The sequence below is a fragment of the Taudactylus pleione genome, unplaced genomic scaffold, assembly GCF_031769625.1.
Source record: "Taudactylus pleione unplaced genomic scaffold, aTauple2 ptg001351l, whole genome shotgun sequence".
Classification (NCBI taxonomy): Eukaryota; Metazoa; Chordata; class Amphibia; order Anura; family Myobatrachidae; genus Taudactylus; species Taudactylus pleione.
Window position 1 is genome coordinate 735,001 of NW_028285751.1, and position 24,548 is coordinate 759,548.

The 24,548-nt window shown below is 46.4% G+C and overlaps 1 protein-coding gene and 1 pseudogene across 1 annotated transcript in view; both read right to left on the reverse strand.

Moving 5' to 3' along the window:
• Positions 1-6,635: 6,635 nt before the first annotated feature.
• Positions 6,636-24,548, reverse strand: part of NDUFV3 (NADH:ubiquinone oxidoreductase subunit V3) — a 31,609-nt gene continuing 13,696 nt past the window's right edge. The window contains exon 4 of the mRNA XM_088463371.1: positions 6,636-6,861. Coding sequence (XP_088319497.1) covers positions 6,686-6,861 — 176 coding nt within the window. The 3' untranslated portion in view covers positions 6,636-6,685. The remainder of the gene's footprint in view (positions 6,862-24,548) is intronic.
• On the reverse strand, positions 7,608-24,080 carry LOC148443024 (uncharacterized; annotated as a pseudogene).

Sequence of the window (24,548 nt, forward strand, 5' to 3'; positions counted from 1 at the left end):
AAAATTTTTGCTTTATTGGGAGGGGTGGGGGCATTCTACCTAGGCAATGTTTTTCAAATTTTTGTTTTATTGGGAGTGGGGGGGGAGTCTACCTAGGCTTAGGTGTCGGCATCTTTATTTTTGTTATTGAGATGGGTTCAGTCTACCCGGGGGTATGTGTCGGCAAATATTTGCTTTTTATGGTTTTTTTTTTTTTAATTGGAAGGGGGGCCGTCTACCCAGGCTTAGGTGTCGACATCTTTTTTATTGGGAGGGGTTCAGTCTACCCCGATTTAGGTGTCATATTTTTTGTGGTTGGTGAAAGAGCCGCCAGCTTCCCCTCACTGGGGTTAAGGGGCGACAGGCGGGCACGTGCTGGGACTCGAGGCGTGATTGGTTCTTTCAAAAAGGCGTGCTGCGTCACACACAGAACCAGGAAGCTTCGGATGTTTGCGTCACTGAGGGGAGGCTTCTACAGCTGGAGTGCTTTCGCAGTTTCGGTAGGTGTCAGCCTTTTTCTTCGTTTACCATGCATATGCTATTGCGGGAGGGCTTACCCTTATTTTTCTGGTTCCTTTTAAAGGTGGAAAATATGGAAATAAGCGGTGACATAACTGACAGCAGCTCCAACGGCAGTGACAAAGACTATCTCCCTGACTCCTCTCAGGCGGACAGTTTGGAAGACAGCAGTGTGGATGAGCGGTCCCGTCATGGGACACAGATGCTGGCTGAGAAACACTCTGCTATCGAAGACTCCCCAATTTGTGGCCCACGTTTCTGCATCTCAAAAAAAACCCACGCTGTGACAGTCCAGGTACTTACCAAAAAATGTGATGGCTCAAATTTGTATAAAAAAAAAAAGAACTATTGTCAATGGTGCGAGAAGCCATTCTCAAAAATTGCAATGCATGTGGAGGCCGTCCACCGCGATGAGCCTGAGGCAGCCTGGGCACTGAGCTACCCAAAGTGCTCAAGGGAAAGGCGGCTACAGCTTAACCTGATTTGCAACCGGGGAAACGTTGTCCATAATGCCGGGGTTCTGTGTGAGGGCTGCGGTGTTCTACTTCCATGCAAGCAGCCTGGTGAAGCTGTGGCTAAGACTTCATGCATTGTGCATATTGCCAGGGCCTTTTCTCAAGGCAACACCTGTGGCGTCATGTGAAAAGGTGCCCACTGAAGAAAGGTCCTGCCAACACCAAACCAGGCAGGACCAGAGTGCAATCCCTCTGTGCTTATGCCACACCCGTTCCACCAGGTGTCGGCAGGGCCTCCGGAAGGTGCTGTGTGATATGATTCATGATGATGTGGTACAGGTAATAAAGGGTGACCCTTGCATCATACAGTTTGGGCTCCACCTCTTTAACCGGCATGGTTCGGATGTCAGTAAGCATTATATACGGCAGAAGCTTAGAGAGGTGGGGTGACTGCTATTGCATGCCAGGATGGTTAGTCCACTGAGGAGCATGGCCGAGTTCATCCGCCCTGCAAACTTCCTGCAGGTCATAACTGCCGTAAGGAGCCTGACCGGCTATGCTGAATTGACGAATACCTATAAGGTAACCTCACTGGCCCTGAAAGTGGGCCATAGCCTCCAAAAAATACCTACCATGGTGGAGTGCCAGACACTTATGGAAGGCCATGCCCCGACTGTGGAGAGCACATGGAGCTTCCAAAAAATATACAAGGCAAGGTGGAGCGAGATGATCTCAGCTGCTGCCCTCAAAACCCTGGAGGAGCAAAAATGGAACACCCCCCCCCTTCTACCTTTCACTGATGTAAAACAGTTGCACCTATATCTCACTGACAGACATCGGGAGTACCTAGAGGATTTGTCCGCCCACCCGACCACAAAGAAGTGGTTGCTGCTGGCCAAGGTACCCCTGACACAGCTGATCCTATTCAACCGACTTAGGGAAGGTGAGGTCTCAAAGATAATGATTTGCTCTTTTGCATCTTGGCACACAGCTGATTTACAGGGTGATGTGGCGCTGGCCCTGTCAGAGCCAGAAAAGAGGCTATGCCAACACTTCACTCGCATAGAGCTTCCTGGTAAGAGAGGCAGGAAAGTCCCCGTCCTCCTGTCCCCATGCATGCAGAGGGCAATGGAGCACCTCACAGAGAAAAGGGTAGAGTGCGTTGTCAGTCCTCACAATGTCTATATGTTTGCAAGACCCTCCGCCTTGTCACACCTCAGAGGATCCGACTGCATTCGTCTCTATGCACGGGAGTGTGGGGCCAAGCATCCAGAAGCTCTTTCCTCTACCAGGCTTCAGAAACATGTGGCCACCCTTTCGAGGGTGCTAAACATGAGTGACACGGAGATGGAGCAGTTAGCCGATTTCCTCGGGCACGATATCCGGGTGCACCGCCAGTACTACCGCCTCCCTGAAGGTACCCTGCAATTGACCAAGATTAGCAAACTCTTCGTGGCACTCCAGCAAGGTCGATTGGCTGACTTTAAGGGTCAAAGTCTGGAAGAGATCTCCATTGATCCCAACAGTAAGTAGCATGGGTCCTCACCCGACTGGTTGTTCCATGGGCTGACAGTCTAAGGGGGATGCTGTCACCGGGGATCTCTGTTTATCTCTGTATTTCCAGAACCAATCTCGCTAGCCAGTGATGAGTCAGATGATGAGCCAGAGGTGGAAGCTGGCGCAGTGCACGTGGAGGAGATGCCAGTGCAACGAAAGTGAAGGAGGGGCATGTGCCCATGGCTACTAAAGGTGTGTGTCCGTCAAATCCATTGGGTGGCTTGGGCTGGCGGTGAGTTTTGGGTGACTGATCTCTCCCGTCTTGCATAGGTGATTGCATGGGTTCTAAAAAGAACCGTGGAGCAGAAAAGAAGTAGCAGCTGTTGAGAGACACCTGATGCGATTCATCCTCTCCTGCAAGGTCCCCGGCAAAAAGGATTGTGACGCCTGCCTCGGCGCTGAGGAGCAGGCTCCGAAGGCTAGGAACTGGCTGCGGTCAAGTACTACATAAAAAACCGAATAACTGCTATCAAGCGAAAGTGTACAGCCTGAATAACATTTCTGTTGGTCCAAACAAGGCGTCTTTTTTTACTTTGATGAAACCATTCGTAGCAAAGGGCGTACCCACATAGTTAGGAATACCTGACTAGGTCCCGGTTTCTGTCAGCAAGCTATACGGCGCATGAGCGCCGGGTGATATGATATAGATACCCGTCAGCATGCACAGGTTGCTGGTCATGCTGTTTGGGCAATGGGAAGCAGGCGTCCCCATGATGGTTGAGCCAGTCATGGGTCCATAAAAGGTCGCAAAAACAAGTATGTGTGCGTGTGTGTTCCGGTGTCAGTGTGTGTGTGTCCCGGTGTCAGAGTGTGTGTGTGTGTCCCGGTGTCAGTGTGTGTGTGTCCCGGTGTCAGTGTGTGCGTGTGTCCCGGTGTCAGTGTGTGTGTGTGTGTGTATGTCCCGGTGTCAGTGTGTGTGTGTCCCGGTGTCAGTGTGTGTGTGTGTGTGTGTCCCGGGGTCAGTGTGTGTGTGTCCCGGGTGTCAGTGTGTGTGTGTGTCCCGGTGTCAGTGTGTGCGTGTGTCCCGGTGTCAGTGTGTGCGTGTGTGTATGTCCCGGTGTCAGTGTGTGTGTGTCCCGGTGTCAGTGTGTGTGTGTGTGTATGTCCCGGTGTCAGTGTGTGTGTGTGTGTGTGTCCCGGGGTCAGTGTGTGTGTGTCCCGGGTGTCAGTGTGTGTGTGTGTCCCGGTGTCAGTGTGTGAGTGTGTGTGTCCCGGTGTCAGTGTGTGCGTGTGTCCTGGTGTCAGTGTGTGTGTGTCCCGGTGTCAGTGTGTGCGTGTGTCCCGATGTCAGTGTGTGCGTGTGTCCCGGTGTCAGTGTGTGCGTGTGTCCCGGGGTCAGTGTGTGCGTGTGTCCCGGGGTCAGTGTGTGCGTGTGTGTCCCGGGGTCAGTGTGTGTGTGTCCCGGTGTCAGTGTGTGTGTGTCCCGGTGTCAGTGTGTGTGCGTGTGTCCCGGTGTCAGTGTGTGCGTGTGTCCCGGGGTCAGTGTGTGCGTGTGTCCCGGGGTCAGTGTGTGCGTGTGTCCCGGGGTCAGTGTGTGCGTGTGTCCCGATGTCAGTGTGTGCGTGTGTCCCGGTGTCAGTGTGTGCGTGTGTCCCGGGGTCAGTGTGTGTGTGTCCCGGGGTCAGTGTGTGTGTGTCCCGGGGTCAGTGTGTGTGCGTGTGTCCCGGTGTCAGTGTGTGCGTGTGTCCCGGTGTCAGTGTGTGCGTGTGTCCCGGGGTCAGTGTGTGCGTGTGTCCCGGGGTCAGTGTGTGCGTGTGTCCCGGTGTCAGTGTGTGTGTGTCCCGGGGTCAGTGTGCGTGTGTCCCGGTGTCAGTGTGTGCATGTGTCCCGGTGTCAGTGTGTGCGTGTGTCCCGGTGTCAGTGTGTGTGTGTCCCGGTGTCAGTGTGTGTGTGTCCCGGTGTCAGTGTGTCCCCTCAGTCTCCTGCCGAGTCCTAAGCAGATGCTAATGTGACCAAAGCTCAATCATGAAAAATCAGGACAGCAAACATGGTCACCCTAAAAACAAACGGCTCAATCCAGTTAGGTGCGAATTGCGAGTTGTTTCTTTAAACTCGCACACATCGCAGCGAAGCGCGCTCCCCAGAATTCTCCAATCCAATTAAAAATGCCTATTCGCACTACTCGCAGCGGAGGGGTGTGAAGTGACTGCCAAATGAGATTTGCAAGAAATGCATGAAAATGTGGGGAGACCATCCCGGACCCCCCAAAATGGATAATTTCGTTAGCAGGACCCTATAGACGGCTGTTTGTGGCCGTTAGGAAGTTACTGTAGGTTTGGAAATGGTGACAAATGGCTGATTTGTGAGGGGGGGGGGTTAAATGCAAGAAAATGATAAAAAACAAACTTTTTTCGTTTAATATCAAACAAATTAAACAAAAAATGCAAAAGAAAAAAAGTAGGGAAAGGGTGATTTTAGGGTACTTTGAGGGCACCTTGAAAAAAAAAAAAAAGATAAAAACAATTATTTTCAACTAATTATTGTAATTACATTTGGGGTGCCTAAACTAACGAAAAAGTTGATTTTGGTGTAATCTGAGGACATTTTTTTTTTTTTTTCCTAAAAAAAATTACAATTATTGGACTAAATAAGCTAATTAGAAACTTCCAATTGCCTAATTGGTCATTAGGGGGGTGCCCAAGGGGTTCAAGCACAGTGTCCCCACATTTTAACCTTAAAATAAAGATTTTCCCTTCCATCTCTCACCCTGAGGGAGGTGCAAGTGGAAAGTTGCGATTTCAGTCTGACTGATCAGTGCGAGTTGCTAATTGGATGCAAAATTAATTCACTATGCAAATTCGAAGCGAAAATCGCAACTCGCACCTAATAGGATTGACCCCAAAGTGTCTGTTATAAATGTGCCCGGCCATGATCCCAGGAAAAGAATTGACCATCCACATTCTGGAAAGGGAATAAAGATCCACCAGAGGCTCACACGCACGTCAGCTATGTTATTTATATACTGATATGCCTATGTACTGTAGGTTATTATATGAGCGGATGGCTAGCCACAAGAGTGCTGTGCACCAAACCATCCTCACCGGGAAGCAGCAAAGCACTGTCTGGAAAGGAAACACGGTTAAATGTACGTCATGGACCATGTGCCACCTCTACTTAGAGGTGACCGGGATAAAATCCTATTTTAATAGGGAAGCAAAATGGATTTTTACCCTCGATACCATCTCGCCACCTGGTTTAAATGAACCACATAATTGTCTTCTATGAAAAACCCTAAACATAAATATAGTCCTCGCCATATTGGGAGAAAGAGGGAGATGATATAGATATATTTAGGTATATATACTGCATCAGTGTCAGGTTGGTAGCATTCTACACGTTAGAGAAATTAGGAACTTCCCCGGGCATAAAAATCTTATAGTGTAATAGCGACAGTGACGAGTTACCACTTATGAAACTGTGCTTTTATCTTATTTATGATTCCATACTGCAAAACAACTACAGAGTACCCGACTACATTAAGGGTCCTCTCTTCATGGACCTATTGTAGGAGCCCCATTGATGGGCTTCATCTAGTAGCTGCGACTTGGGACCTTCCATGGCTGCTTCTGATAGTACAAGTCCAAAAAACCTTCCTTCCACCTGCTTCTCCCCAACAACAAGAGCAATTGTGTGATAGTACAAGTCCAAACAACCTTCCTTCCACCTGCTTCTCCCCAACAAGAAGAGCAATTGTGTGATAGTACAAGTCCAAACAACCTTCCTTAGGTCTTCTTTATCACAAATCCACCTGCTTCCCCTCAACAAGAATAATTGTGTGATAGTACAAGTCCAAACAACCTTCCTTAGGTCTTCTTTATCACAAATCCACCTGCTTCCCCCCAACAACAAGAGCATTTGTGTGATAGTACAAGTCCAAACAACCTTCCTTAGGTCTTCTTTATCACAAATCCACCTGCTTCCCCCCAACAAGAGCAATTGTGTGATAGTAGAGATGTGCCGACACAATTTTGCACTTTTATATGAGCATTCACGTCTGCATTACTAGCAATGGAATCCATTTAGCAGGAGACCAGATCTCTCCACACATATTGGCCCCTGCCATTCATTACACCAACAATAATGTAGGAGGTTCTGGCGATTGTAAAATTAGACACGGAGTACATATGTACATAGAGCATTTATTGCACATAATCAGTCGGACATTGGAGGGTCTCTTAGTGGCGGGGTGAAGGACGTCCTGATGAAGGCTGTGGGAGGCGAAACTTCGCAAGCTCTACATCATAATCCACAAAGGTGAGTGGGGTGTAAGAAAAATGCTGCTCATTCTGGTACTTGGAATTGTCATAGGGCTCTTCAGGAACAGGAGCAGCAGGGGGCGCGGGAGGAGACACTGAGAGGAAATAAAAGGAATAGATTATGTGCTATAACCTGACTCACAATAATAATGTTACAGATAGTACACAGGGGCTTCCAGTCATCCACATTTCACTTTGTGGGTTTTATGTTAAGATTTACTAGTCCAGAAATAAGACATAGGAATAATCAGGAATTATCTGGGACCACATCTTCATCTTTATAATATTATTAATGAGGGAAGAATCAATAATGCCTAAAGGTCTTATAGTCTATAAATACTTCAAAGTGAAATGAAATGCTGGGGACACAAAGGACAAACAACATTAGTAAAAGAAGTACAAGGGGCTACATTCAGGTGCCTGCACTAGGACACAACACTACAGTACTAAATACAGCTTCTCTCTCTGGCAGGTGACATATAGGAGTAACACTTACATAGAAGATACTTCACAACGTAATAATGTGTCCTGCCCACTATAACATACAGGAGGAAATTCTCTGATCTTCGGGCCCCGTCCTATATTCTCTATACTGCGATATACATACATCCCGACAGCTTTACTAAAAACAATCAGGTATCACTCGCTGCACGATCCCACCCAACAAACTCTCTCTGACGCTCATGTACCGGACAGACCCTATCGGCTTCTCCATTTGTGTATCTGTGTACTGTAATCTCCACCTTGTCCAATCCGAGTTTTTCCACCAGAGTTGAGCCAAGAGTCGGAGGAACACGGCGGGTACTTTCCGAACTCATCTCAGCATTTTCTTAGTTAAGCATCACTCAGCGTACAGCTGTCTATCCGTTACTCGCTCAGCGTACAGCTGTCTATCCGTTACTCGCTCAGCGTACAGCTGTCTATCCGTTACTCGCTCAGCGTACAGCTGTCTATCCGTTACTCGCAGGTCACACTTGGCAGTTCCAATTACAAACTCAAAAAACACACAACAAAATCTGTAGCACTGGTAAAAGACCTGGGTGACCGGTGAGACAGCCAGCGGGGCACACAGATTTCTTGCTTTTTATCCAATAGTAAAAGAAAACTGAAAACTAGTTGGTGCAAAAAAAAACAACCAGCTCCTTGCGCTAATAAAACAGGTGTGTAAATAAAACAATTCAAGCTGCTAGTCCAAATAGACCTGGTCTCAATAATGTCACCCACAAAAAACTACAAGTTAGGACTGTGCTATAAAATATCTCATATATCGCTTATTTGAAATGAATCAATGATAAAGGCTCCTCTAAATATAAAAAACAAATTTATTCAACACCTACAATAGATAAAAGTAAAAAATAAACACAAATAAAACAAAAACAAGTATCTAATACACACAGTAATTGTATAAAATAGCACTGGTAATAATTCAATTGAAATCACTAGTGACATGCATATGACCCTTCCACATAAAGCTTAGTACATCAGCACATGTCCTGATGGAAAAGAGGGAGATATCTCTCCTTAGTTGGTATATATGTCTGTATAAGCTCTTATCCATCTGCATATTATTGGTCAAAGAAAGTCTTTTCATGCACTGTGACTGTCTTTAGTAGCTAAGAGATGCTCTCACCACGAGTTCACATTGTAGATTTATTGGATGTCGAAAACAAATAATTGGTTATGATCATCGTGCAAATTATTATCTGACGATCTGGTCGTCGATGGTCTGTTGAAGAGCGAGTTGGACAATGTTCTGCTTCAGCCCAGTCTGATTGCTGCACAAATGTGTGGTGTCTGCCCTGTGTTCTAAAGCCGTCCTAGGAGAGCACGGTGTGGTAGATGAAAAGCCGTCCCGGGAGAGCACGGTGTGGTAGATGAAAAGCCGTCCTGTGAGACCACGGTGTGGTAGATGAAAGCCGTCCTGGGAGAGCACGGTGTGGTAGATGAAAGCCGTCCTGGGAGAGCACGGTGTGGTAGATGAAAGCCGTCGTGGGAGAGCACGGTGTGGTAGATGAAAAGCCGTCCTGGGAGAGCACGGTGTGGTAGATAAAAGCCGTCCTTGGAGAGCACAGTGTGGTAGATGAAAAGCCGTCCTGTGAGACCACGGTGTGGTAGATGAAAGCCGTCCTGGGAGAGCACAGTGTGGTAGATGAAAGCCGTCCTAGGAGAGCACGGTGTGGTAGATGAAAAGCCGTCCTGGGAGAGCACGGTGTGGTAGATGAAAGCCATCCTGGGAGAGCACGGTGTGGTGAATGAAAGCCGTCCTGGGAGAGCACGGTGTGGTGAATGAAAGCCGTCCTGGGAGAGCACGGTGTGGTGAATGAAAGTCGTCCTGGGAGAGCACTGTGTGGTGAATGAAAGCCGTCCTGGGAGAGCACGGTGTGGTAGATGAAAGCCGTCCTGGGAGAGCACGGTGTGGTAGATGAAAGCCGTCCTGGGAGAGCACGGTGTGGTAGATGAAAAGCCGTCCTGGGAGAGCACGGTGTGGTAGATGAAAAGGGGCCGCTCTCACACCGGATGCTTCCCCTTGTATACAGGAGACTCCTGGTAGATTAATGCAAACTTTTTCCAATCACACTGGATAGTAGCGCAAGTGGGTGAACAGGTAAGTCGACATGTTTCGCTCCACCAGGGAGCTTTTTCAAGATCTTGAAAAAGATCCCTGGTGGAGCGAAACATGTCGACATCTATGGGATTTTAAAATCCACTTGTGACCCTGCCTGTGATCCGTGTACCTACCTGTGTACTTACCTGTTCACCCACTTGCGCTACTATCCAGTGCGGTTGGAAAACTATTGCATTAATCTACCAGGAGTCTTCTGTACACAAAGGGAAACATCCAGTGTGAGAGCGGCCGCTTTTCATCTACCACACCGTGCTCTCCCAGGACTGCTTTAGAACACAGGCAGACGCCATTGCTCCGTATGAATTCCTAATAAACCTTTATACCCAAAATGTCGCTATTTTAGCGTAACCTGTCGCACAATAAATAATTGCTTTCCAGCCCAACTGTGGTTCCAAAACACAAAAGTTATTATTCACATAAAGGATAATACGCACTTTGATCTAAAACAATTAGCGCAAAGAAGCAAGTAAATACAGAAGGTACAAACCGATATAAACGCTAGCGCTCTGGAATCCAGTACTCAGCCATCAATCCTGAAGCCTGCAGTCATCTAGTAAGGGAATATGATTCCCGTACAGTTCACAGAGCCCTAGCCTATATACCACACAGATCACATATACAACAATAGAAACGAGCTGGCATGATTCCATTGGTTCTTGCTCCTTGTCATTCTGTTCATTGGTTAGTTCATATGGTGTCATCAGAGCTATGGATTAGCTTTCAAACTGCTTCTTTGTGTAGGTTTCCCTCCGAAGAACTAATAAAGAAACACTACATACAGAGATACATTCTAACCTATAATTCATATCTTGCGAACGCCTGCTGCGATCTCCTTGCCGATAGAACCGAAGATCTGCAAATAAACAGTGCATCAGTTTGATACTCAACATGACATGTCCAGAGTGTTCTATACCTTTAATATCAAATACATGCATTTCATATCATAACCAATATCTTTAATATTAACCATAATGTGCAGGAACCTTTTATGAGTGTAAATATATATAAATATGTTTGTGGTCGCTAATGTGCGTCTGCATATTAAATTAAGGAAATGTTCGTGAAGGTGTATATACCTCACTAAGATCACGTGCGTCCATGTGTACTTAAATGAATGTATATACAATTATTAATGTGTGTTTATTTACAATTATATGTAAGTATGTGTTGTGCGTCTACCCACAGCACAAAGGGTGCACAGTGTGTAGGGGTAGTGTACGGCGCAAACTTGCGCTGTATGCGTGAACGCATAAAAGCGTTTGTGTTCCCATCTATGTATGTGAGGACGCCCGTGAGTGTCCATGTGTACGCATGTGGTTACACATACAAGTGTTTATGTAATTCAGTGTATTTGTGATGGATTAATATATAAATAGATATTATCCATTTCTGACATATTTTAACATCCAAGCATTGCCTCGACTAATTCTAAGGTATAAATGGAAGTTTATCTCTGATATTGGTGTAAGAGACCCACAACTGCTAGGTGCCACATAGTCTGGTCAAGTAATTAAAATGTAGACGTTCGTTTCTATGGACCAAAACAGCATTGAACAATAAATATACAACTGCTAATGACTTGCAGGTCCATGACAGTAATTCGTAACTTTACATTTAGACCACTTCCTTTGAGCATACTAGTCTCTGTGTACATATTAATTCATTTGTTACAGACACAAATACACATTTGTGCTGCAGACTGGGCTGAAGCAGAACATTGTCCAACTCGCTCTTCAACAGACCATCGACGACCAGATCATCAGATAATAATTTACACGATGATCATAACCAATTATTTGTTTTCGACATCCAATAATTCTACAATGTGAACTCGTGGTGAGAGCATCTCTTAGCTACCAAAGACAGTCACAGTGCATGAAAAGACTTTCTTTCACCAATAATATGCAGATGGAGAAGAGCTTATACAGACATATATACCAACTAAGGAGAGATATCTCCCTCTTTTCCATCAGGACATGTGCTGATGTACTAAGCTTTATGTGGAAGGGTCATATGCATGTCACTAGTGATTTCAATTGAATTATTACCAGTGCTATTTTATGCAATTACTGTGTGTATTAGATACTTGTTTTTGTTTTATTTGTGTTTATTTTTTACTTTTATCTATTGTAGGTGTTGAATGATTTTGTTTTTTATATTTAGAGGTGTAGAAACTAAATGAAGCTCAGGGGGAAGGCGCTAAATGAAGCTCAGGGGGAATGCGCTAAATGAAGCTCAGGGGGAATGCGCTAAATGAAGCTCAGGTGGAATGCGCTAAATGAAGCTCAGGTGGAATGCGGTAAATGCCGCTCAGGTGGAATGCGGTAAATGCCGCTCAGGTGGAATGCGATAAATGAAGCTCAGGTGGAATGCGATAAATGAAGCTCAGGGGGAATGCGATAAATGAAGCTCAGGGGGAATGCGATAAATGAAGCTCAGGGGGAATGCGATAAATGAAGCTCAGGGGGAATGCGCTATATGAAGCTCAGGTGGAATGCGCCAACTGCCGCTCAGGTGGAATGCGCTAAATGAAGCTCAGGGGGAATGCGCTAAATGAAGCTCAGGGGGAATGCGGTAAATGCCGCTCAGGTGGAATGCGATAAATGAAGCTCAGGTGCAATGCGATAAATGAAGCTCAGGTGGAATGCGGTAAATGCTGCTCAGGTGGAATGCGCTAACTGCCGCTCAGGTGGAATGCGCTAACTGCCGCTCAGGTGGAATGCAGTAAATGAAGCTCAGGTGGAATGTGCTATATGAAGCTCAGGTGGAATGCGCTATATGAAGCTCAGGTGGAATGCGCTAACTGCCGCTCAGGTGGCATGCGCTATATGAAGCTCAGGTGGAATGCGCTATATGAAGCTCAGGTGGAATGCGCTATATGAAGCTCAGGTGGAATGCGCTATATGAAGCTCAGGGGGAATGCGCTATATGAAGCTCAGGTGGAATGCGCTATATGAAGCTCAGGTGGAAAGCGCTATATGAAGCTCAGGTGGAATACGCTAACTGCTGCTCAGGTGGAATGCGCTATATGAAGCTCAGGGGGAATGCGCTAAAGGCTGCTCAGGTGGAATGCGCTAAATGAAGCTCAGGTGGAATGCGCTAACTGCCGCTCAGGTGGAATGTATCTTTACATCTTCCCTAGTCTTTGTCACTTCAAATGTATCAGACTCACAGCAGCTAATCCATGTAAGGTTATCGCTAGCACTTTCTAAAGAGATTTTCAAAACCACAAACACAAGGACAGCACTAGTGAAATAAATATACAACATAAAAACAAGATAAAACAATATCAGGTGGCAGCTACGTACACCTAATGCGCCTGGAACATAGATCACTTAGAACTGGTCACACTCCAGAGCAATTAAAATCAATCCAAACAAGTCCTCTAAGATGAAGTTAGGACCCATAAAGTACAAATAAATGTCTCAATCCACAAATGGAGATTGTATAAATGCAATAAGGTATAATTAGCAGAGAAGGCCGGGTTACTGCGGCAGGACTTGCTGCCTCTCACCTTTGTGCTTATATGAAATGCGCTACACATGGGACCTTGCACTCCTGTAAGTCAGTCACTGGTCCCTGTACAATCCTCCAACGCGTTTCACCTTTCCAAACACTTTATCTGACTTCAGCCGAGTGTACTGTGATTCTGCAATTCTCCACTCAGAAAAATATTCTACATAACAGTCTTCATTCCTTCTTCTTAGATTGATGTTTCTTTGGAAAGAATGTTAATGTCTTCCACAGCTATGAGAGCCCCAGACACTATAGTACGGCTTAATCCCTACTCCGAAATACACCCCCACCCTTATGCCGCTGCCTCTTTATCTAGAACAAAGATGGTGGCTCCACTGCGAAAGGCTCACAATATAAACTGCAGATATGAACAGGAACATTCTGCTGTTGTGTAAAGTATTAGAGATCACTGACATGATCCAAGTCTGATGGAGGATGATATAATAGTTGGATGATGTACTACAGTATGAAAGATATTATATCACCCGCCAGCTCGACCATTCCACTGTGTTATATATTATTGCCCATCTGACTAGTTTGTTGTGTTGTATTATAATAAATTACAAGAAGCCAAAGAAGGAAAGAAAGGGGATTATTACTTGGTGCACTTATCCCCCATTGACAAACAAGTATATACTTCCATGTAATGATAAATCAAATAAAATATAACTTATTTTTAATCTCTTAAAATTGTTAGCGAAATATTAAAATAATATTATGTGAACAAATAGTGCAAAGTGTTATTACAATGTTTCCAATAAGGAAAAAAATGTGCCCCCTCGTAACCAGCAGAATGTTCTTGATGCGAATAATTCTACCATTAATTAATTATTGAGAATTTCACTCATATTTAGGTAGAGGGTTAATTATTATCTCTTAGTGAAGGTAATATGTATATTCATATATTCAGTATCTAATTTATCCCACATATTGGTTGTTTATCCGCTCTATGATTTACTTAATGCGCGGACGGACAATAGTGTGACCACCATAGGCTATGTGCAATACGTCCTTCACAGAAATTAGTATGACAGCCGGATCAACTAAGTGGTATTATACCCGCTATAGAATATGCGGGGAGATCCTCAATTATCATATACATTCACATTCCACATTTCACGTTTATATCTTTTGTTTAACCATGCTGGAGTACGGAGGGCGCGTGCTGGAGTACGGAGGGCGCGTGCTGGAGTAAGGAGGGAGCGTGCTGGAGTAAGGAGGGAGCGTGCTGGAGTAAGGAGGGCACATGCTGGAGTACGGAGGGCGCCCTCCGTACTCCAGCATGCGCCCTCCGTACTCCAGCATGCGCCCTCCTTACTCCAGCATGCGCCCTCCTTACTCCAGCATGCGCCCTCCTTACTCCAGCATGCGCCCTCCTTACTCCAGCATGTGCAGAGGGTAATATATTGTTGCCTGTCTGCATATTAGCAGGAACGCACTGCAGCATAGCAGAGGGTAATATATTTTTGCCTGTCTGCATATTAGCAGGAACGCACTGCAGCATAGCAGAGGGTAATATAGTGTTGCCTGTCTGCATATTAGCAGGAACGCACTGCAGCACAGCAGAGGGTAATATAGTGTTGCCTGTCTGCATATTAGCAGGAACGCACTGCAGCATAGCAGAGGGTAATATATTGTTGCCTGTCTGCATATTAGCAGGAACGCACTGCAGCATAGCAGAGGGTAATATAGTGTTGCCTGTCTGCATATTAGCAGGAACGCACTGCAGCATAGCAGAAGGTAATATAGTGTTGCCTGTCTGCATATTAGCAGGAACGCACTGCAGCATAGCAGAGGGTAATATAGTGTTGCCTGTCTGCATATTAGCACTAACGCACTGCAGCATAGCAGAGGGTAATATAGTGTTGCCTGTCTGCATATTAGCAGGAACGCACTGCAGCATAGCAGAGGGTAATGTATTGTTGCCTGTCTGCATATTAGCAGGAACGCACTGCAGCATAGCAGAGGGTAATATAGTGTTGCCTGTCTGCATATTAGCAGGAACGCACTGCAGCATAGCAGAGGGTAATATAGTGTTGCCTGTCTGCATATTAGCAGGAACGCACTGCAGCATAGCAGAGGGTAATATATTGCTGTCCGTCTGCATATTAGCAGGAACGCACTGCAGCATAGCAGAGGGTAATATATTGTTGCCTGTCTGCATATTAGCAGGAACGCACTGCAGCATAGCAGAGGGTAATATATTGCTGTCCGTCTGCATATTAGCAGGAACGCACTGCAGCATAGCAGAGGGTAATATATTTTTGCCTGTCTGCATATTATCAGGAACGCACTGCAGCATAGCAGAGGGTAATATAGTGTTGCCTGTCTGCATATTAGCAGGAACGAACTGCAGCATAGCAGAGGGTAATATATTGTCCGTCTGCATATTAGCAGGAACGCACTGCAGCATAGCAGAGGGTAATATAGTGTTGCCTGTCTGCATATTAGCAGGAACGCACTGCAGCATAGCAGAGGGTAATATATTGTCTGTCTGCATATTAGCAGGAACGCACTGCAGCATAGCAGAGGGTAATGTATTGTTGCCTGTCTGCATATTAGCAGGAACGCACTGCAGCATAGCAGAGGGTAATATATTGTTGCCTGCCTGCATATTAGCAGGAACGCACTGCAGCATAGCTGAGGGTAATATATTTTTGCCTGTCTGCATATTAGCAGGAACGCACTGGAGCATAGCAGAGGGTAATATAGTGTTGCCTGTCTGCATATTAGCAGGAACGCACTGCAGCATAGCAGAGGGTAATATATTGTCCGTCTGCATATTAGCAGGAACGCACTGCAGCATAGCAGAGGGAAATGTATTGTTGCCTGTCTGCATATTAGCAGGAACGCACTGCAGCATAGCAGAGGGTAATGTATTGTTGCCTGTCTGCATATTAGCAGGAACGCACTGCAGCATAGCAGAGGGTAATATAGTGTTGCCTGTCTGCATATTAGCAGGAACGCACTGCAGCATAGCAGAGGGTAATATAGTGTTGCCTGTCTGCATATTAGCAGGAACGCACTGCAGCATAGCAGAGGGTAATATATTTTTGCCTGTCTGCATATTAGCAGGAACGCACTGCAGCATAGCAGAGGGTAATATATTGTTGCCTGTCTGCATATTAGCAGGAACGCACTGCAGCATAGCAGAGGGTAATATATTGTCCGTCTGCATATTAGCAGGAACGCACTGCAGCATAGCAGAGGGTAATGTATTGTTGCCTGTCTGCATATTAGCAGGAACGCACTGCAGCATAGCAGGGGGTAATATATTGTTGCCTGTCTGCATATTAGCAGGAACGCACTGCAGCATAGCAGAGGGTAATATATTGTCCGTCTGCATATTAGCAGGAACGCACTGCAGCATAGCAGAGGGTAATATATTGTTGCCTGTCTGGATATTAGCAGGAATGCACTGCAGCATAGCAGAGGGTAATATATTGTTGCCTGTCTGGATATTAGCAGGAATGCACTGCAGCATAGCAGAGGGTAATATATTGTTGCCTGTCTGGATATTAGCAGGAATGCACTGCAGCATAGCAGAGGGTAATATAGTGTTGCCTGTCTGGATATTAGCAGGAACGCACTGCAGCATAGCAGAGGGTAATATATTGTTGCCTGTCTGGATATTAGCAGGAATGCACTGCAGCATAGCAGAGGGTAATATATTGCTGTCCGTCTGCATATTAGCAGGAACGCACTGCAGCATAGCAGAGGGTAATATAGTGTTGCCTGTCTGCATATTAGCAGGAACGAACTGCAGCATAGCAGAGGGTAATATATTGTCCGTCTGCATATTAGCAGGAACGCACTGCAGCATAGCAGAGGGTAATATAGTGTTGCCTGTCTGCATATTAGCAGGAACGCACTGCAGCATAGCAGAGGGTAATATATTGTCTGTCTGCATATTAGCAGGAACGCACTGCAGCATAGCAGAGGGTAATGTATTGTTGCCTGTCTGCATATTAGCAGGAACGCACTGCAGCATAGCAGAGGGTAATATATTGTTGCCTGCCTGCATATTAGCAGGAACGCACTGCAGCATAGCTGAGGGTAATATATTTTTGCCTGTCTGCATATTAGCAGGAACGCACTGGAGCATAGCAGAGGGTAATATAGTGTTGCCTGTCTGCATATTAGCAGGAACGCACTGCAGCATAGCAGAGGGTAATATATTGTCCGTCTGCATATTAGCAGGAACGCACTGCAGCATAGCAGAGGGAAATGTATTGTTGCCTGTCTGCATATTAGCAGGAACGCACTGCAGCATAGCAGAGGGTAATGTATTGTTGCCTGTCTGCATATTAGCAGGAACGCACTGCAGCATAGCAGAGGGTAATATAGTGTTGCCTGTCTGCATATTAGCAGGAACGCACTGCAGCATAGCAGAGGGTAATATAGTGTTGCCTGTCTGCATATTAGCAGGAACGCACTGCAGCATAGCAGAGGGTAATATATTTTTGCCTGTCTGCATATTAGCAGGAACGCACTGCAGCATAGCAGAGGGTAATATATTGTTGCCTGTCTGCATATTAGCAGGAACGCACTGCAGCATAGCAGAGGGTAATATATTGTCCGTCTGCATATTAGCAGGAACGCACTGCAGCATAGCAGAGGGTAATGTATTGTTGCCTGTCTGCATATTAGCAGGAACGCACTGCAGCATAGCAGGGGGTAATATATTGTTGCCTGTCTGCATATTAGCAGGAACGCACTGCAGCATAGCAGAGGGTAATATATTGTCCGTCTGCATATTAGCAGGAACGCACTGCAGCATAGCAGAGGGTAATATATTGTTGCCTGTCTGGATATTAGCAGGAATGCACTGCAGCATAGCAGAGGGTAATATATTGTTGCCTGTCTGGATATTAGCAGGAATGCACTGCAGCATAGCAGAGGGTAATATATTGTTGCCTGTCTGGATATTAGCAGGAATGCACTGCAGCATAGCAGAGGGTAATATAGTGTTGCCTGTCTGGATATTAGCAGGAACGCACTGCAGCATAGCAGAGGGTAATATATTGTTGCCTGTCTGGATATTAGCAGGAATGCACTGCAGCATAGCAGAGGGTAATATATTGCTGTCCGTCTGCATATTAGCAGGAACGCACTGCAGCATAGCAGAGGGTAATATATTTTTGCCTGTCTGCATATTAGCAGGAATGCACTGCAGCATAGCAGAGGATAATATATTTGTCTGCATATTAGCAGGAACGCACTGCAGCATAGCAGAGGGTAATATAGTGTTGCCTGTCTGCATATTAGCAGGAACGCACTGCAGCATAGCAGAGGGTAATATATTGTCCGTCTGCATATTAGCAGGAACGCACTGCAGCATAGCAGAGGGTAATATAGTGTTGCCTGTCTGCATATTAGCAGGAACGCTCTGCAGCATAGCAGAGAGTAATGTATTGTTGCCTGTCTGCATATTAGCAGGAACGCACTGCAGCATAGCAGAGGGTAATATAGTGTTGTCCGTCTGCATATTAGCAGGAACGCACTGCAGCATAGCAGAGGGTAATATAGTGTTGTCCGTCTGCATATTAGCAGGAACTCACTGCAGCACAGCAGACTGTAATATATTGTTGTCTGTCTGCATATTAGCAGGAACGCACTGCAGCATAGCAGAGGATAATATATTTGTCTGTCTGCATATTAGCAGGAACGCACTGCAGCATAGCAGAGGGTAATATAGTGTTGCCTGTCTGCATATTAGCAGGAACGCACTGCAGCATAGCAGAGGGTAATATAGTGTTGCCTGTCTGCATATTAGCAGGAACGCACTGCAGCATAGCAGAGGGTAATATAGTGTTGCCCGTCTGCATATTAGCAGGAACGCACTGCAGCATAGCAGAGGGTAATATAGTGTTGTCCTTCTGCATATTAGCAGGAACGCACTGCAGCATAGCAGAGGGTAATATAGTATTGTCCGTCTGCATATTAGCAGGAATGCACTGCAGCATAGCAGAGGGTAATATAGTGTTGTCCGTCTGCATATTAGCAGGAACTCACTGCAGCATAGCAGAGGGTAATATATTGTTGTCTGTCTGCATATTAGCAGGAACGCACTGCAGCATAGCAGAGGGTAATATATTGTTGCCTGTCTGCATATTAGCAGGAACGCACTGCAGCATAGCAGAGGGTAATATAGTGTTGCCTGTCTGCATATTAGCAGGAACGCACTGCAGCATAGCAGAGGGTAATATATTGTTGCCTGTCTGCATATTAGCAGGAACGCACTGCAGCATAGCAGAGGGTAATATAGTGTTGCCTGTCTGCATATTAGCAGGAACGCACTGCAGCATAGCAGAGGGTAATATATTGTTGCCTGTCTGCATATTAGCAGGAACGCACTGCAGCATAGCAGAGGGTAATATATTGTCCGTTTGCACATTAGCAGGAACGCACTGCAGCATAGCAGAGAGTAATATAGTGTTGCCTGTCTGCATATTAGCAGGAACGCACTGCAGCATAGCAGAGAGTAATATAGTGTTGCCTGTCTGCATATTAGCAGGAACGCACTGCAGCATAGCAGAGGGTAATATATTGTCCGTCTGCATATTAGCAGGAACGCACTGCAGCATAGCAGAGGGTAATATAGTGTTGCCTGTCTGCATATTAGCAGGAACGCACTGCAGCATAGCAGAGGGTAATATAGTGTTGCCTGTCTGCATATTAGCAGGAACGCACTGCAGCATAGCAGAGGGTAATATAGTGTTGCCTGTCTGCATATTAGCAGGAACGCACTGCAGCATAGCAGAGGGTAATATATTGTTGCCTGTCTGCATATTAGCAGGAACGCACTGCAGCATAGCAGAGGGTAATATATTGTCCGTCTGCATATTAGCAGGAACGCACTGCAGCATAGCAGAGGGTAATATATTGTTGCCTGTCTGCATATTAGCAGGAACGCACTGCAGCATAGCAGAGGGTAATATAGTGTTGCCTGTCTGCATATTAGCAGGAACGCACTGCAGCATAGCAGAGGGTAATATATTGTTGCCTGTCTGCATATTAGCAGGAACGCACTGCAGCATAGCAGAGGGTAATATAGTGTTGCCTGTCTGCATATTAGCAGGAACGCACTGCAGCATAGCAGAGGATAATATATTGTTGCCTGTCTGCATATTAGCAGGAACGCACTGCAGCATAGCAGAGGGTAATATATTGTCCGTTTGCACATTAGCAGGAACGCACTGCAGCATAGCAGAGGGTAATATAGTGTTGCCTGTCTGCATATTAGCAGGAACGCACTGCAGCATAGCAGAGAGTAATATAGTGTTGCCTGTCTGCATATTAGCAGGAACGCACTGCAGCATAGCAGAGGGTAATATATTGTCCGTCTGCATATTAGCAGGAACGCACTGCAGCATAGCAGAGGGTAATATAGTGTTGCCTGTCTGCATATTAGCAGGAACGCACTGCAGCATAGCAGAGGGTAATATAGTGTTGCCTGTCTGCATATTAGCAGGAACGCACTGCAGCATAGCAGAGGGTAATATAGTGTTGCCTGTCTGCATATTAGCAGGAACGCACTGCAGCATAGCAGAGGGTAATATATTGTTGCCTGTCTGCATATTAGCAGGAACGCACTGCAGCATAGCAGAGGGTAATATATTGTCCGTCTGCATATTAGCAGGAACGCACTGCAGCATAGCAGAGGGTAATATATTGTTGCCTGTCTGCATATTAGCAGGAACGCACTGCAGCATAGCAGAGGGTAATATAGTGTTGCCTGTCTGCATATTAGCAGGAACGCACTGCAGCATAGCAGAGGGTAATATATTGTTGCCTGTCTGCATATTAGCAGGAACGCACTGCAGCATAGCAGAGGGTAATATAGTGTTGCCTGTCTGCATATTAGCAGGAACGCACTGCAGCATAGCAGAGGATAATATATTGTTGCCTGTCTGCATATTAGCAGGAACGCACTGCAGCATAGCAGAGGGTAATATATTGTCCGTTTGCACATTAGCAGGAACGCACTGCAGCATAGCAGAGGGTAATATAGTGTTGCCTGTCTGCATATTAGCAGGAACGCACTGCAGCATAGCAGAGAGTAATATAGTGTTGCCTGTCTGCATATTAGCAGGAACGCACTGCAGCATAGCAGAGGGTAATATATTGTCCGTCTGCATATTAGCAGGAACGCACTGCAGCATAGCAGAGGGTAATATAGTGTTGCCTGTCTGCATATTAGCAGGAACGCACTGCAGCATAGCAGAGGGTAATATAGTGTTGCCTGTCTGCATATTAGCAGGAACGCACTGCAGCATAGCAGAGGGTAATATAGTGTTGCCTGTCTGCATATTAGCAGATCACAATATGATTACAGACCATAAGAACTGAGTGTGGCAAAGACTACAGATTTGACAACAGCTGATTTAAGCATCATACAATAATAGCAGATAATATACTGCAGTTGCAGCAGTGGTCAAGGTCTATATAAAAACAGGATTTTGGTACTTACCGATAAATCCCTTTCTCCGATTACACAGGGGACACTGGAGGACTTCAAGACAGTGGGGTATAGACGGTGCTGAGTGGAGCTGCACTTTAAATTTAAATGAAGTGTGACTAGCTCCTCCCCTCTATACCCCCCTATAGGTCAGTATTAGAACGGAGCCCGAGGGGAGCAGAGAAAAAAGATTGACAGAAGAGGAGGAGGCGAAAGTACATATAACAACTGAAAGGTGAAAACAAAGCAAAATAGAATGAAACAAGAGACGACAAACATGTCTCTAATATTCATAACATCACCCTAGACAACAAACATGTCGCCAACAGGCATAACAGGTGTGGCAGGAAGAACAGCGCAGGGTGGGCGTCCAGTGTCCCCTGTGGAATCGGAGAAAGGGATTTATCGGTAAGTACCAAAATCCTGTTTTCTCCTTCATCCACTAGGGGACATTAGAGGACTTCAAGACAGTGGGGACGTCCCAGAGCTCCAATCACGGGTGGGAAAGCGCTGAGAACCCTGCAAAACAGACCGACCATATTGCGCTGCAGAAGTCGCAAAGGTGTCAAATCTGTAAAACCGAACAAAAGTATGCCATCCTGACCAAGTAGCTGCCCGGCATAGAGATTCCATAGAAACGCCTTGAGCAGCCGCCCACGAGGCACCCACTGAGCGAGTGGAATGTGCGGTAATGGAAGATGGAGGCTCTCTAGACGAGGCCAAATATGCCTGTCGTATGGTCAGACGAATCCATCGAGCCAGTGTCTGTTTGGAAGCTGGCCAACCCGGACGACCAGCATCATACAAAACAAAGAGAGAGTATCTGTCTTGCGAACGGCTGCCGTCCTGTCTACATATATGCGAAGAGCTCTAACCACATCCAAGGATCTAGAAGAAGGAGAATCCTGTGGAAGAACCGGAAACACAATAGGTTGATTGATGTGGAAGGCCGAAACCACCTTAGGCAGAAAATCCATTCTGGTGCGTAGCTCAGCTCTATCCTCATGAAATACCAAATATTGTGGACGACATGATAAAGCTCCCAGCTCCGACACCCTCCTGGCGGAAGCCAGAGCCAGCAGAAGTATCACCTTTCATGAAAGATACTTCAATTCCATCGACTCCAAAGGCTCAAACAACGAAGACTGCAAGAAAGACAGGACGAAGTCCAAGTCCCATGGAGCTGTAGGAGGAACAAAGGGTGGTTGTAATCTAACCACACCCTGTAGAAAAGTTTGCACATCCGGTAATAAGGCCAATTTCTTTTGGAAGAAAACCGAGAGCACTGAAATTTGTACCTTCAGAGATCCCAACCGAAGGCCTGCTGAGAGACCTGCTTGCAGAAAAAGCAGAAATCTGGGAAGACTGAACTCCGTAGAAGACAGAACTCTACGTTCGTACCAGGTTACATATGCCCTCCAAATACGATGGTAATGCTTGGAAGTAACTTCCTTCCTGGCTCTAAGCATCGTAGGAATCACCTTGGAAGGTATCCCTTTACGTCTTAAGATGGCCCTTTCAACAACCAGGCCGTCAAACGTAGCTGCTTTAAGTTTGGATAGGGTAAAGGACCCTGAAGGAGCAGATCCTCTCTGAGTGGTAAGGGCCACGGATTGTCTACCAACAGGAGCTGAATGTTGGAGTACCAAGCTCTGCAAGGCCAGTCCGGAGCTATCAGCAGGACCTTGGCCTGTTCCCTCTTGATGCGTTGAAGGATTCGAGGGAGAAGGGGAAATGGAGGAAATAGATAAATGACTTGGAACCGCCATGGTGTTGACAGTGCATCCACAGCCACCGCTTGTGGATCCCTTGTTCGAGAGCAGTAAAGGGGCAGTTGATGGTTCTGCCTGGATGCCATGAGGTCGACCTGCGGAAGACCCCACCGTTGGACCAGCTGCTGAAACACCTGTGGATGTAGAGCCCATTCTCCTGGATGTACATCCTGACGAATGAGGTAATCTGCCTCCCAATTTTCGACGCCCGGAATGAAGATTGCCGAAATCGACCTTGCGTAGCTTTCCGCCCAGATCAGAATCCTGCTGACTTCCTTCATGGCCGCACGACTTCTGGTGCCTCCTTGCTTGTTTATGTATGCCACTGCTGTGGCATTGTCGGACTGGACCCCGACTGCTCGGCCCCTCAGAAAGTGAGCTGCTGTCTGTAATGCATAGAAAACTGCTCTTAACTCCAATATGTTGATTGGAAGACTCGATTCCTGTGCTGTCCAGCGTCCCTGGAAGTGATGCTCCAGAACTACTGCCCCCCAACCTCTTAGACTCGCATCCGTGGTAAGAAGCGTCCAATCCCACTCTCCGAATCTCTTTCCCTCCGCAAGGTGAACTGAGTTTAGCCACCACAGTAGGGAAATCCAAGTCTTGGGTTGTAACCTGACTCTTTTGTGAAGAAACAGGTGGGATTCCGACCATTGTGATAAGAGATCTAGCTGAAAAGGTCTGGAGTGAAAACGACCGTACTGGACAGCCTCGAAGGCTGCCACCATCTTCCCCAGAAGTCGGATACATGCATGAACCGAAACCTGCCGACGTCGAAGGACCAACCTCACCATCTCCTGAATGGAAGTTATTTTGTCCTGGGGAAGGAACACCCGTTGAGACACTGTGTCCATGATCATTCCTAAAAACTGCAATCTCTGTGTCGGTTGCAGATGCGATTTGGGAAAATTCAGGATCCATCCATGTTGAATGAGGAGGCTGTGCGTCACGGTGATGTCCTGTAATAGTTGATCCTTGGAAATCGCCTTCAGGAGCAGGTCGTCCAGGTACGGAATAATAGTGATTCCTTGTTTCCGAAGGAGACTCATCATCACAGCCATAACCTTTGTGAATACCCGTGGGGCCGAAGATAAGCCGAAGGGCAAGGCCTGAAACTGGAGATATGAATCCCGAACTGCGAATCTCAGGAAAGCCTGGTGAGGTGGCCAAATGGGAATGTGCAGATAGGCGTCCTTGATATCTAGAGATACCATGAACTCGCCCTCCTCCAAGCCTGCAATTACCGACTGAAGAGACTCCATCTTGAACCTGAAGATCCGTAAGTATGGATTGAGGCCCTCATTCAGAGCCGCTCGTAAGCGGCCGTTCGCTCGTTCCGAGCGATGTTCGCACATCTGCGCATGCGTACGGTTTGTAATACGCATGCGCGAACCAGTCAGTGCGGCC